This window comes from Hemitrygon akajei, chromosome 10 (genome assembly GCF_048418815.1).
Source record: "Hemitrygon akajei chromosome 10, sHemAka1.3, whole genome shotgun sequence".
NCBI classification, from domain to species: Eukaryota; Metazoa; Chordata; class Chondrichthyes; order Myliobatiformes; family Dasyatidae; genus Hemitrygon; species Hemitrygon akajei.
In genome coordinates this window covers 30,651,017-30,664,985 of record NC_133133.1, presented here as the reverse complement: position 1 = coordinate 30,664,985, position 13,969 = coordinate 30,651,017, and the positions used below count along the sequence as shown (strand labels likewise).

Sequence of the window (13,969 nt, the reverse complement as noted above, 5' to 3'; positions counted from 1 at the left end):
TACTTATCAGACTTCAACACTTGTAACCTTTCTTTCCCAGCCTCTTGCTCCACTTTCACCCATTCCTCCATCCACCTTTTTGTTTCTTTGTTTCCACTGATTACCCAATTGTTTCTGTACCCCAGCTCCTGCATTCTCCCCACCCACATGTGGCTCCCTCTGCCCATCATCACTTTCCTTCTCCTCAGTCCCCCTATCACCTGGCCGCCCCACCCCCCCGTTTCACCCCTCCTGCTTTCCTTTTCATACTGGCCACCCTCCCTCTCCGCTCTCAGTTCTGAAGCAGGGTCTCCATCCAAGAATTGAGAATTCCTTCCCCCCACCCCCACCGATGCTGCTCAACCTGATGAGCTTTTCCAGACATCTGTTTTTTTTACTATCAATTAATGCCAGCAGGTTCAAGGCAATATCAATTTATAAAACAGGAACTCTAATATTTGTCATTTATACTATAAAACAACAGTAAAATTTCCTTTGGGTTTATAATTTTCTTTCTGAGGAGGCAAATATGGGCAGCCAAAATCTAGTGTATGCACATAATAGGGGGAATTTCATTTTTTTGGTATTAAATGGAAATTGTTTAACAAATAAAAGTACCTAAATTCAGACTTCTGCCAGTGATTAGATGTAGACATTTGTTTAAATACTCTGAATGTCATTGGAAATATACAATCCATATAAGTGTTCACAAAAGCACATTCTAAATCATCAAAATGTACAGAAGCCATGCTTATAAAAAAACATTTGGCATTTTACACCAGAGGCAGGCCAATGAACAATGTAATTTATTTTACATTTTTATGTGTGCTTTACTTGGGTGTGGTTACAGATGTACATTAACCTAAAGTGCGTAAATGTACCTGCACCCCACCTGTTGAAAAACAAAGCCGAAAACCCTAAGGCTGGGTCACTCCGAGTAACACGACTCAAATATCTTAATCAGACCACTCATTCTCATCCAGTTCTGAGTCATCGTCAGACTCACTGTACTCTACCGCAATTCTGCGAGATAATATGGTCGCCACATCGTTTCCAACGGGTTCCTTTTTGGCTTCTTGCTCTCGTTGTTCTTGGACTTTTCGAAGCTGAATTCCTGCAATACACAAGCCCCGGTTACAAGGTTCCTCCTGATAACTTCCTTGTTTGCAGTTTTCAGAAAACTTATTGGCATTATCTGATTCAAATGAAGATGATTCCAGAATTATATTATAAGGCAACATTAGAGAAGGTATTTTTGGCTTCTCTGGAGTTGAAGCTTCAGGTTATAAGCAAAAGATGCTGAAAAAATCAGAGCAACACGCTCAAAATGCTGGAGGGACTCAACAGTTCAGGACTGATGAATGGTCTTGGCCCAGAACTGTGCTTTCCCTTTGTGTGCAAGAAGTGATAGCTGCTTTACTCCAGTTAACTTAAATAAGTGACTCACAGCGACAGGGACTCAAACTTGTATTCACCACTGCAACAGGGTTATGCTGGTGATGTATCATGCAGTGAAACTATTCCACTTTAAGATACTCGGTATATATTACCAAGAGACCGTGTGGACATTTTGTAAAGTGAATGCTAGAAATAGGCTGAACTACCAACATACAGTAACACCTAGCTTTTAAATCTGTGTTAATTCAAGGTTTTCCAGATTCAAGCACTTTGAACTGCATGGGGTTTAGTATAACCACTAGGTATATCAGAACAGAAAAAGCTCTGATGGAACTTTTTCCAACATACTCTAGAGATCAGGTGCCATTTAGTTTACCTCGATTTTTGTTTAGTTTGACAAAATGCAACTCACCTCTTCGAATGGCAGCAAGCAGGTCACTCCGAGCATCGCTGATGGGCATGAGAGTTGCTTGGGCTTTCTTTATTTCAGTCGCAGATGGCGGCGAGGCAGTGTGCAAGGGAGATGGGACCAACAGGGGCGGCCCAGGTGGAGGGGGAGGCGGCGCAGCGGGAGGGCCAGGAGGAGGTGGGGTGTAAGACAACGGAGGCGCCGGCGGAGGAGGTGAAGGGGTGTATGTGCGGCCTGCAGCCACCGCTGATCCGAGTGCGAGTGGGGGAGGTGCGGAGATTGGACTGTCAAATGCAGTTTGGGCTGAAGGAATGAGGGGAGGGGGTGGAGGTGGAGGAGCAGGGACAGGTGGTGTGTAGTACTCTGCCAACTGCACTGGTTGTGCACTGTAAAAAAAAAAAGAGCTTAATATTAGTTCACACATACCTAGAACATACAACATTACAACACAGCACAGGCCCTTCAACCCATGATGTTGTGCTGACTTTATAAAGTGTTCTAAGATCAATTTAATCCTTCCCTCCCACATAGCCTCCCAGTTTTCCATCATCCCTGTGCCTTCTTAAAAACCCTTAATGTATCTGTCTCTATCAGTACCCTGGGCAGTGAATTCCAGGCACTTGTCACTCTTTGTATATTAAAAAAAACATACCTCCGACATTCCTCTTGTACTTTCCTCCAAGCACTTTAACATTATTTTCCTGTGTATTAACCATCTCCACTCTGGGAAAAAGCCTCTGGCTATCCACTCAATTTATGCCGCTTATCTTGTCCAACTATATCAAGTCTCCTCCTTTGCTCATCCTCCCTCGCTCCAGAGAGAAAACCCCAAGCTCGGTCAGTCTATTCTCACAAGGTGCTCTCTAACCCAGACAGCATCTCCTCTGCACTATCTCTAAAGCTTCCATATCCTTCATATAATTAGGTGACCAAAACAGAACAGAGTATTCCAAGTAAGATCTAACCAGGATTTTATAGACTTGCAAACATTACTTCACGGCTCCTGTACTCAAACCCGTGACTAATGAAGGCCATCACACCATATACATTCTTAACAACCGTATCAACTTGCACAGCTGCTTCGAGGGATCTATGGACATGGATGCCAAGACCCCTCTGATCCTCCACACTGGTATGAATCCTACCATTAGCCCTGCATTCTGCCTTCAAATAAATCACTTAATAGCTAAGTATCAAGCAGCAGGTTAGAGAGGTAATATTTTTAAGAAATCAGTGGAAGGAATAAAGTGGATATTTCAATATTTCAGTTTTCCATTTTCTTTGTATCCATGGCACAAAATACTGCTGATTCAAAACTACATTTGAAATTACATTATTTTCAATCTAAATTGGAAAAAGTTTTAATCACACTCAATTATCTTCCACTGAAACGAAGGGATTGCAAAAAACCTGAAGAACCATATATATTTACCACCGAAGAAAAGATCATTTGTCTTATTGTGATTGTTTGGTTGCTCTGCCTGAACTACATTAGATCACAGATAAGATTTTTAAGAGAATTGAACTTCAAAAATGATGTTTCATTCAGTATTGCCTTAAAAATGGAATGCAAGCAGAAAAGATTACTGAAACAAAACAGCATAAGCGCATTCAGAGACAAACTTGGCGAAAAAAATATGGTTTGAGGGATATATAAAAAGAGACAGTTTATGTGATTAATGTACTGTATATGATAGTGACAAGACAGCTCAGAAGCTAACAAAGTGGAATCTCGAAGCTCAGCTCCACACAAGTGCCTAAGTGGTATAATTATGCTCTACTCTTCGTTTTTATGGAACTGATAGACTGCAGAGAAGAAAAGGCAGTACCGTGCTCAGAACAAAACAGTGAGGAAGTGAGTGAGGAAGGTGGGATGGCTGAAGGGGAAAGAGCATATGTGGGATGAAGGAGAGAGAATTATAACTGTTCATTTTTCCATTTTGAGCAGAAGTACTTTGAAGTAGACTTCCATTTTATAACAACGGGAGTATGTATCTGTCAATAGGAAGCCGGGGCAGGGGGAATATTTACAATGGACATAATGGCTGCAGTGACCCTGTTCTTTGCATCTGGACTTGGGAAATTTATTTTGGCCTGTATCAAAATGGTGGGCATCATTCTTCAAGTTCAATAAATGTTTATCTCATACCAAAGAAGCCATCTAGAATCCAAAATGTTGAACACCCAATGTTCTATGCGTAACCGGGTGACCATCGAATGCTATTCATTATCGTTAAAAAGTTTGCTCAGGCATTCATCCTGGTAATGCTAGAATAGCTGCCTGTGCCTTTAAGTGGAGGTGGTGACATCATTACGCATGCGCGGGATAGTGGGGAGACCATTTTGTTTTCTGCTGCCAAAGTTGGTGGGGCGTTGGAATCAAGTTCCTCCCAGAGATGCTAGGCATGGTGAGGAAAGGTGAGCATTAGTTTACCATATCCATGTGAATTCGTTTATGCTTGTTAATGAATCGAGAATATCGGTAATTTGACATGTTTTACATGTGGATGCTTTAGACTTTCACGAGTAAAGAACTCGGCGCTGGATAGCATGGCTTGCAAAGTTCCTCACCAGCCAAGTAGGTCAGTCTTCCTGTAATTTAACTACCAGGCAATATCTTGTAAAAGTTGTGCCAAAGTGTACCTTTTGTCTAACTTTATTGTATCATGACTGATTGTGCATGTAACCGCGTAATGTGAATGTTTAGTCCCCATTCGGGTGTTCAGCATGTGTGTACTAAAAAGCAGTAGACTTCTTAGATGAGATGTATTTGCGTACATTTTTTGCTGCTATGTATAAGGTACAGGGTTGGGGGGATTCTAATGCTGTTTGTATTGTGTTCCTTCGGAATTGCAACTACCGTATTAGTACTGTATTAGTTTTGTACGATTTTCTCTGTATTTTTATACTGCATACGCAGTTGGTCGAGACACAAGTGTGTGGATCAAAGGTTAAACGGAGATTGTAACAGAAGGACCCGATTGTAAAGTCATTCGTTTTGTTTTAAGACCCTCTTCGGGCACTTAAACATCTAAAACAGATAAAGGAATTAAAACCCGAAAAAGTAGTTGTTGTCTCGAGTGTGTACTTTTCCCCGGGCTACAACATATGTATAATCATAGCGTAAAGAAGAGCTGCATGAATTTCCAAATTTACAAGTCAATCGGGTTTCTCAGTCTGACCCAAATACATTCTCCCTAGTGTGCATTCCAGTTACAGGTTTGGGCTCGTAAGTTGCGGACATGCTATGCTGTCGCCAGGAGTATGGCAAAACTTGCCAGCGGCCCCCAGCACATCCTTGGACTGTGTTGGTTGTTAATGCAAGCAACACATTTCTTAGGCAACAGAATCTAATCTTACCATCACCAACTCAACAACCAGACGTGCTAAATAGCATAAAGCAACTGGCCTGATTCAAAGAGACACACTTTCATTGAAAAAATATGAACTCAGCATCAGAAGATTCTAAGAATTTTCTACAGGGGCACAATTGAGAGCATCCTGACTGGCTGCATCTCTGCCTGGTATGGGAACTGCACTTCCCTGAATTGCAGGACTCTGCAGAGAGTGGTGCGGACAGCCCAGCGCATCTGTAGATGTGAACTTCCCATGATACAGGACATTTGCAAAGACAGGTGTGTAAAAAGGGCCCAAAGGATCATTGGAGACCTGAGTTATCACAACCACAACTGTTCCAGCTGCCACCATCTGGGAAATGGCACCACAGTATAAATGCAAGGACCAACAGGCTCCGGGACAGCTTCTTCCACCAGGCCATCAGACTGCTTAAGTCATGCTGACAAAACTGCATTTCAATGTTATATTGACTGTGCTGTTGTACATACTATTTATTATAAATTGCTATAATTGCACATTTAGACAGAGACATAGCATAAAGATTTTTACTCCTCATGTATATGAAGGATGTAAGTAATAAAGTCAATTCAATTCAATTCAAGATTCTCATTCCTTCGCCATCAGTTTCAACTATTTACTCTCATATTCATTCTCATACTTCAGTAGTAAGTATTGTCTTGATTACCTGTAGTCTTTTAAAAGTTGGGGTCTAGGCCCATTCAGGATGGCTTCAGCAGGTTGTATCAGGTGTGGTTGCTGAGCTCTAGTAAGTGAGGTTTGCCGAATATTTGTGGCTGGTAATCTGTATGCACGATCCTGTGCCTGGGTTACAGCAGTTAACAGCTCCTTATTGTCAGGTACATAAGAAACTGCAGACTGTTGAACAGGATGATTTGGACTAGCAGGATAAGAAAGTTCTCCAACATCAGATACATAAGACCTGTCAAGAAAAATCCAAGAAAATGTTAAATAATTTAAAAATAACTGAAGATTAAGAGAGCTTCTTTTCTTAACTTCTTTAACAACGCATCCTGTTCTTCTTAGAAAAACAGATGGCAATGCAGTAGGGTAATTCTAGGCCGCTTCTAGAGAAGTCAACACGTACAAAAGCTGGATGAACTCAGCAGGTTGGGCAGCATTCGTCAGGACTGAAACGTTGATTTGATCACATTGTGTTTAGTTTCTAGAGGAGGTTCCATGCTCCGCACAACATTATGGGCTGAAGGGCCTGTAATGTGCTGAGATTTCTATCTCTATGTACTCGCAAGTTCAAAGGTTAGAATCCAGAACCAGGGGCATTAAGAGCACTACAATTACAAGTAGAAATAGCCAGATTCAAACTGAGCAGTTTAAATGATCTTCAATAGTCCGAGCTATGATCTCAATAAATTTTATATGTATACAGTGCATTCCAGTTAATTGGACCATTGGTTAATTGAGACAGCTGCTTATTTGAGACAACTTTCAAAGAACAAAAGCTAACTGAGAAAATAGCTGGAATTCCCTTTGTTTACTTGGGACATTCTGCTGTTTAACTGGGACAGCGGACTGTTGCCGAACAGTTTCTAACTATCGTCAGTCACATGTGCTTCTGTGGCTGTTAGACACTACGCCATGCTTAGCGCAAACAGTTTTTAAATAGCATCAGGTGTCTGTGTTTGGGTTCAAAAAGCAGTGATCTTTGTCAATGGAAGTTGGCAAGGAATAAGCAGTAAGACAATTCAGAACTGTTTTGTTCACAACAGCTTCAAGCATTCAGGCTTGGAAATGCCAGAAACAGCCAGAAGTGAAAATGAAATGATTTCACTACATCAACAAGTTAGAAACTACAAAGAATTTGAAGATATCGACAATCATTTTGAATGTTATCTTTATTCCCCACCAGATACTCGGCTCTCAACTGTTGCATGTGACAGCAGCCACACCCCAGTACACCACTCCGATAGTGGGCTAAAGCAGTGGAGGGTAGCCAGCAGGTCTTAAACCCTGATTAGGGACATGCCTGTCCTAGCATGCAAAGACAGCTCCGGCAGACTGGGCAAATGAGATCTACAGTGAGATCCAACAGCCAGCAAGCGGTTCAGCAACGTTTCGGGGAGGGCAAAGGGCACGATGAGGTCATGGTTATCCACTGCAACCTCAGAAGGCTCAGTTGTGATGACTACTTGTACCACTGGACCCGGACTGTCGCGAGAGTGTAAATGCACTAGTGTAGCAATAGCTTTTCCACTCCCGCACAGGTTTCCTGTCAACATCAGATATAACAGACCAGTAGATTAGGAAGTGTTCTAATTTGTTCTGAATTTCTTTTAAAAACATAATTTATTACTCAGTTAAATGATAGTTCGCCATGAAACTTCAACTAATTGGGGCAGCGCTTACTTGGCCAATACATACTGGTCCCGATGTATCCCAATTAAGTGTGGGATGAGCATCATCACTGGTGGTTCACATCAGCACAACCTCCCACTACCACTGAACTTTGATAACAGATGGTTAGGAGTTATGTTTAAATGCTAATACCATATGACACCTTTGAAATCATCCTCAACTGTAAAGTTAAATAATCATGGAGATGATTTCTCATCTGTGAAGACCTATTGTGTTGAACTATTGCCATTCTGTTCAGTCCTTCATACTGTTTTGACGTCTAACCAATGTCTTCATCTTTAGTTTTTGTTCCTTCGTCTAGGCAGACTTCCTCTGCTTTACACCAATACTCAACTGTAGCTATGTTATCATGATCATTTTGTTTCTCTTTCCTTGGAACTCCAAGGATTGTTCTATCCCAGCAGATATAACATCAGTGTAGCAACACATTTCATCATGCACGTCTCTGGAGAACCATTCATCACACAAAAGCAATTTTCCCTAAACAAATGCTGAAAACCTCAGGGCGAATTTTGCCTTTGTCAAAGTTGAAAGATCTGATTTTGAGCCTTTCACAAATTTAATCCATTTAATCCATTTAATCCATCAAAATAGGCACAGTGAATTCCTAATATACAAATCTACTGTGGGCAATCATTAAGTATGGGAGTGGGAAAATGTTAAGCAAGAACGTCATGCAGAAATCTCCTTAAATCTCAAGATATATCAATAATTTTCCAAATTCCATTCATCTTTCTGACTGGCCTGATGCTCCTTGTAGTGTTAAAGGCAAAATACGTAGCCAGGTACTAAGTTTATTTAAATGATGGTTTCTACTAATTCACTTTTATATCCCCAGATTTTAATTTTCTATCTCTTTCAATTGTTCTCATTTTCAATTATAGGAATTATATATATTTATTTCAAGTTATTGAAACATAGACGTCTTGACTTCAACCCCTCTTTAAAATAGTATTTTAATACCATGCATGAAAAATCAAGATGATGTGAGGAAGTGAAAGGGTTAACATATGAGGAGCATTTGATAGCTCTGGGTCTGTACTTGCTGGAGTTTAGAAGAATGAAGAGGAATTTCATTGAAACCTTTTGAAGATTGAAAGGTCAAAATAGACTGGGTGTGAAGATATTTCCTATAGTGGGGTAGTCTACGACTAGAGAGCACAGCCTCAGAAAAGAGGGATGTCCATTTAGAACAGAGATAGAAAGGAATTTCTTTAGACAGTGGGCTTGAATCTGTGGAATTTATTGCCACAGACAGCTGTGGCGGCAAAGTCATTGGATATACTTAAATCGGAGGTTGACAGATTCTTGATTAGTCAGAGTGTCAAAGGTTAAAGGGAGAAGGCAGGATAATGGGGTTGAGAAATGTAATAAATCAGCCATGATGGAATGGCAAAGTAGACTCAATAGGCTGAATAGCCCAATTCTGCTCCCATGTCTTGTGGTCTTATCCTGAATTCACCTCTTTCACTCTGCCAGAGATTCATAGGAATAATTGGGATGCAGAGTAGTATATCTTTCAGAGAAGCTTTGAGCACAACTTTGAATCTTCTGGGACTGATCTTGAAATCAAATTATTTGCCAATTAACCATGCAGAATAGTAGATCTGGTATTAGTCATAGTATCATACAGCAGAGAAACAGACTCTTTGGCCAAGCATGTTCATGCCAGTTGCCAAGTTCTTCATCACCTTAATCCAATTTTCTAGCACTATCTCTGTAGCCTTCTGTAGCAATAAATTTGAAATGTTCATCTCAATGTTTTCACCCTCTGTGTAAGAAAATTCCTCAATCCTTCCTAATTCTTAGACCACTAACCTTAAAGGTTAAGGATGTAATGCTGAGGCTTTATAATGCATTGGTCAGACCGCACTTGCCGAGTACTGTGAACAGTTTTGGGCCCTATATCTGAGAAAAAATGTGCTATCATTGGAGAAGGTTTAGAAGGGTTAATATATGAGGAGCGTTTAAAGGCTCTGAGCCTGTACTCACCCAGAGCCATTAAAAGACTGGGTGGGGAGGGGGGAACCTCATTGAAACCTGTCAAATATTGAAAGGCTTAGATAGAGTGGACATCAACGACCAGAGGACACAGCCTCAGAATACAAGGATGTTCCTTTAAAACACAGACAAGGAGGAATTTCTTTAGCCAGAGGGTGCTGAATCTGTGGAATTTATTCACACTGGCAGTTCTGGAGGCCAACTCATCAGATGTATTTAAAGCAAAGGCTGATGAGTTCTTGATTAGTCAGGGTCTCAAAGGTTACAGGGAGAAGGCAAGATAATGGGATTGAGAGGGATAATAAGTCAGCCATGATGGTATGGCAGAGCAGACTCGATGGGGTGAATGGCCAAATTCTACTCCTATGTCATATGTCTGAGCTCTACCTGCCCAGATAAATCCGAGTTTTTTTTACCAAAAATGTATTTATATGGGAAACAATTTAAATTTCTAACTACTGCTGTCACCAAATAGATATCATAGGACTTGAGAGCTACAGTACATAACTATAGGATGTGTACATCTATATTTATGCAAGGAATCATTCTTCCCAACAAAAAAGCCTTTCACTAATTTCCTTTGTCTTTGTAAATCTTCTGCATGGGAGGGGGGAGGGCTAGTGCACAAGTTTGAAGTACGTTACAGAAACTTGTAAACTTAGTCAGATCCATCATGTAGTATCCAAGACATCTTCAAGGAGTGTTGTCTTGGAAGGCAGCCTCCATCATTAAAGACCACATCACACAAGACATGTCCTCTTGTCATTGTCACTATTGGGAAAGAGGTACAGACGCCTGAAGACACACACTCAGTGATCCAGGAACAGCGTCGTCCCCTCTGCCATCCAATTTCTAAGTGGACATTGAACTCATGAACACTCACTACTTCTCTATTTCCGATGGTTTTGCACTACTTTTTTTAAACTTAACTATTTAATAGACAAATACATACTGTAATTCATTTTTTCCTCTTATCATGTACTTCATTGTACTGCTGCTGTAAAGTTAGAGAATTTCACGACATATGCCGGTGATATCAATCCTGCTGCTGATTCTGATTCCTCTCTAGTTTATTAGCTTACCTGTGACCCCATTGCCTACATGAAGCTATTGAACTATTGCGAGGAGGTGACAATTCAAAATGACTATAGTCAGTGCAGTGACTTAGTGTACCTCTACTTCAAAAGGTTTTTTGATCTGTCCGCCACAATAGGCAGGATTTTCCCGGTGGCCACCCACCTCAGTCCCACTTCCCATTCCTATTCTGACATTTTGGTCCATGGCCTCCTCCATGAGCCTACTCTCAGGTTGGAGGAGTGACACCTCACAATCCATTTGGGTAGCCTCCAATATCAGAGCACGAATATCGATTTCTCTAACTTCTGAAAATGTCTTCCCATCATCCTCCTCCTTTTTCCATTCCCCATTCAGACTCCTATTTTAATGCCTTCTCTTCTCTTCACCTACTGTACCTGTCGCCTCCCTCTGGTGCTCCTCCTCCTTCCCTTTCTCCCAAGGTCCACTCTCCTCTCCTATCAGATTCCTTCTTTTTCAGCCCTTTATCTCTTCCTCCCATTACTTCCCAGCTTCACACTTCATCCCCCTTCCCCCATCCTCCTATCTCCCCCTTTACCTGCCAGCTTGTACTCCTCCCCTTATTACTCTGGCTTCTGCCACCTTCCCTTCCACACCTAGAGTCTCAACCCAAAACATCAGCTGTTTATTCTTCTCCATAGATGCTGCCTGACCCGCAGAGTTCCTCCAGCATTTTGTGTGTGTTAACCAAAATGATAATTAGTTAAGTTTAAAAGCTACGGAAATCTTGTAAAAATAATAACAGTGTCAAAGAAATATTAATTACTCACTGAGAAGTTAACACTGGGAGTTATGAGTGATGGGAGCTGATTCAATTAGGATTATCACTATTTCTAATTCAAATAAATGGCTTAGGTTCAGAAAATATTGGCTAGTTAACAAAATTGCTGATGAAAGTAAACATAGTAAATATTTACTAGACAATTATATTGTGATATATCACATCTTACAGTGTAAATAGTTAACTGAGTTACGAAAATTGCTGTAAAATGTTACTAGACCAAATCCAACGACAACAGGGTCCTTGCTGTGTGTTGGTAAACTGTACCTGGTGTCTGGTGACACAGATCCTTCAGAAGATGCAGCATGGTATGGTGATGGAGAGAACCGGTGGTCAGCTCTGAATTCTTTATCGCGTCCCATCACGTCCCACTCTGGCCGCCTGGTCCTCGCTTTGCGGACTTTCTTCACCTCGCGAGTGGCATCTTCCACCAGTTTCTGTTCCTAAAGGGAGAGGGGAGGAGAAGCGGGGGAGAAATGTTTCAGAGATACTTGCACGGCCGGAACGACATTTCGCAGTTGAGGAGACAAATGGCGGGAGGTGGATGGAGAGAGACTTCAATGCTTCCAACATGTAAAGAAAATTTTAAGGATGAATACAGCCAGGAGAAGAAGCAGAAGACGCTCCTATATTTATTCAGCATCTAGGTATTGCCTTTAGGTTCATAAGGAATTTGACACACATTCTTTGTCCTATTTGCAACAAACAGTGATTAATTCTGGTAAAAGTGTGTTTGACGATGCAGTATCTACTGCACAAAGATGGCCAAGCCACTTAAGTTTGCATGCTGTACTCCTGTACTGCAGGTGGCGATACTACAAACTGTCAACTTGCACATTACTGCTGTTTGTCTAGTGAACAGTCATCGGGCAAATGTTTCTCTTTGTGGAGCTAGGTTGACAGAATATGAATAGGAATACTAACAACCAACCACTCTGAAGAAATGACTCTGGCAGCAGACTCTTGTGAAGGTTGATTTTTCTTCTCCATTCAGGTTTATTTTTGCTCTCACTACACATTCATTGTACTTGCATCTCTCATTAGTCAATTTTTCCCATGCACAGACAAGGCTGAATAGGCTGCCAGTTGTTTTCGGTAAGTAACTTTCCACTGAAGATCATTTCCAGTCTTACAATTCCTGATTTACAATAAATACTCTCAAATTAGCAGCTATTAGGGCATTAGTCACTTGAGTATACAGATCAAAACTCTTTTCAAATACCAGCAAGTTTCTCCATACTGTGATTCCTGCATCAATCCAGACACAGCCTCCAAGAATTGAATATACACTCAGTGGCCCATTTATTAGGTACCTCCTGTAACTATAAGGTGCCACTGACTGCACAATCATGGTTTTCTGCTGCTGTAGCCCATCCACTCCTAGGTCCAATGTGCTGTGTGCTCAGAGATGCTGTTGTAATGCATGATTATTTGAGTTACTGCTGCCTTCCTGTCAGCTTGAACTAGTCTGGCCATTCTCCTCTGACCTCTCATTCAAAAAGCCACTCATTAACAAGAATGGCCACTTACCAGGTGTTTTTTTGTCTTTTGCACCATTCTCTGTAAATTCTAGAGACTTCGGTATGAAAATCCCAGAGATCAGCAGTTTCTGAAACACTCAAACCACGCCATCTGGCACCAACAATCCTTCCACTGTCAAGTCACTTAGATCACATCTCTTCCCCATTCGGCTATTTGGTCTGAACCTCTTAATCAAGTCTACATTTTTTTATGTATGGTGTTGCCGCCACATTATTTGCTGATTAGATATTTCCATTAATGAGCTGGTGTACAGGTGTACCTTATAAAGCAGCCACTGAGTACATTCTTCAATATTACAGTCCTTCTTCTCCGTACAGTTACAATGGAATTGATAAATCCATTTGTATTACTGACTGGATAAACGAACCAATTTCAGTTTGGGATGAATCAGCCACAATCTAGGGACCATTCATATGAAATAAAGCACAATGTCTTTGAAAAGCTAATCCTTAAAAGGAGGTCTCAGGTTAAATCCCTGGTCTAGGTTGGAAAGCTGACCTGGCCAGGCAGTCAATATGATCAATTCATCATTGATCTCAACATCGCAGAACTAAACGTGGAGATAAAACTGCACTTCAGCTCCTGAGACTAGCAAAGAAGCATTGACGGAGTGGAAACAATACGTAGATCAGGAGGGTACAGTTTACAAATAAAAACACAGGAGGACAGGGCATCAATGACTGAAGACAATTTTAAAATAGTTTTAAACTTTGTGTTTGAAAAGTATCAGTTTGAATAAATCAAGGCGTGTAAATGAAATCAAGGCAAGTCTTTCACACAATGTTTTTGTCTCTGGAATTAAATTAAGTCTAAAATTCACAAAAATCTATTTTGAAAAAGGCCGGTGGACCACACTGATACAATGCTGGCAATCAATTATAGAGTTTTATAGGTTGGCTTTCAACACATTTTCTCCAGCCAGGTGGAAATTAAGCTTATATTTCTTTCCCAAATTTTCTCCATATGTTGTTAGTTAAAGCAGATAAAGCAGACATCCAAACACTTTATAAACACTA

At 40.9% G+C, this 13,969-nt stretch overlaps 1 protein-coding gene across 2 annotated transcripts in view; it reads right to left on the bottom strand.

Annotated features, from left to right (window-relative positions):
- Window positions 1-238: 238 nt before the first annotated feature.
- The window catches only part of LOC140734265 (actin-binding protein WASF3-like), an 83,515-nt gene continuing 69,784 nt past the window's right edge, over window positions 239-13,969 (bottom strand). For both annotated transcript variants that reach the window (XM_073057998.1, XM_073057997.1), the window contains 4 exons: window positions 11,679-11,854; window positions 5,829-6,083; window positions 1,790-2,172; window positions 239-1,093 (listed from right to left, as the gene is read on the bottom strand). In XM_073057998.1, the coding sequence (XP_072914099.1) occupies window positions 936-1,093; window positions 1,790-2,172; window positions 5,829-6,083; window positions 11,679-11,854 (972 nt within the window). In that variant the 3' untranslated portion in view covers window positions 239-935. The remainder of the gene's footprint in view (window positions 1,094-1,789; window positions 2,173-5,828; window positions 6,084-11,678; window positions 11,855-13,969) is intronic.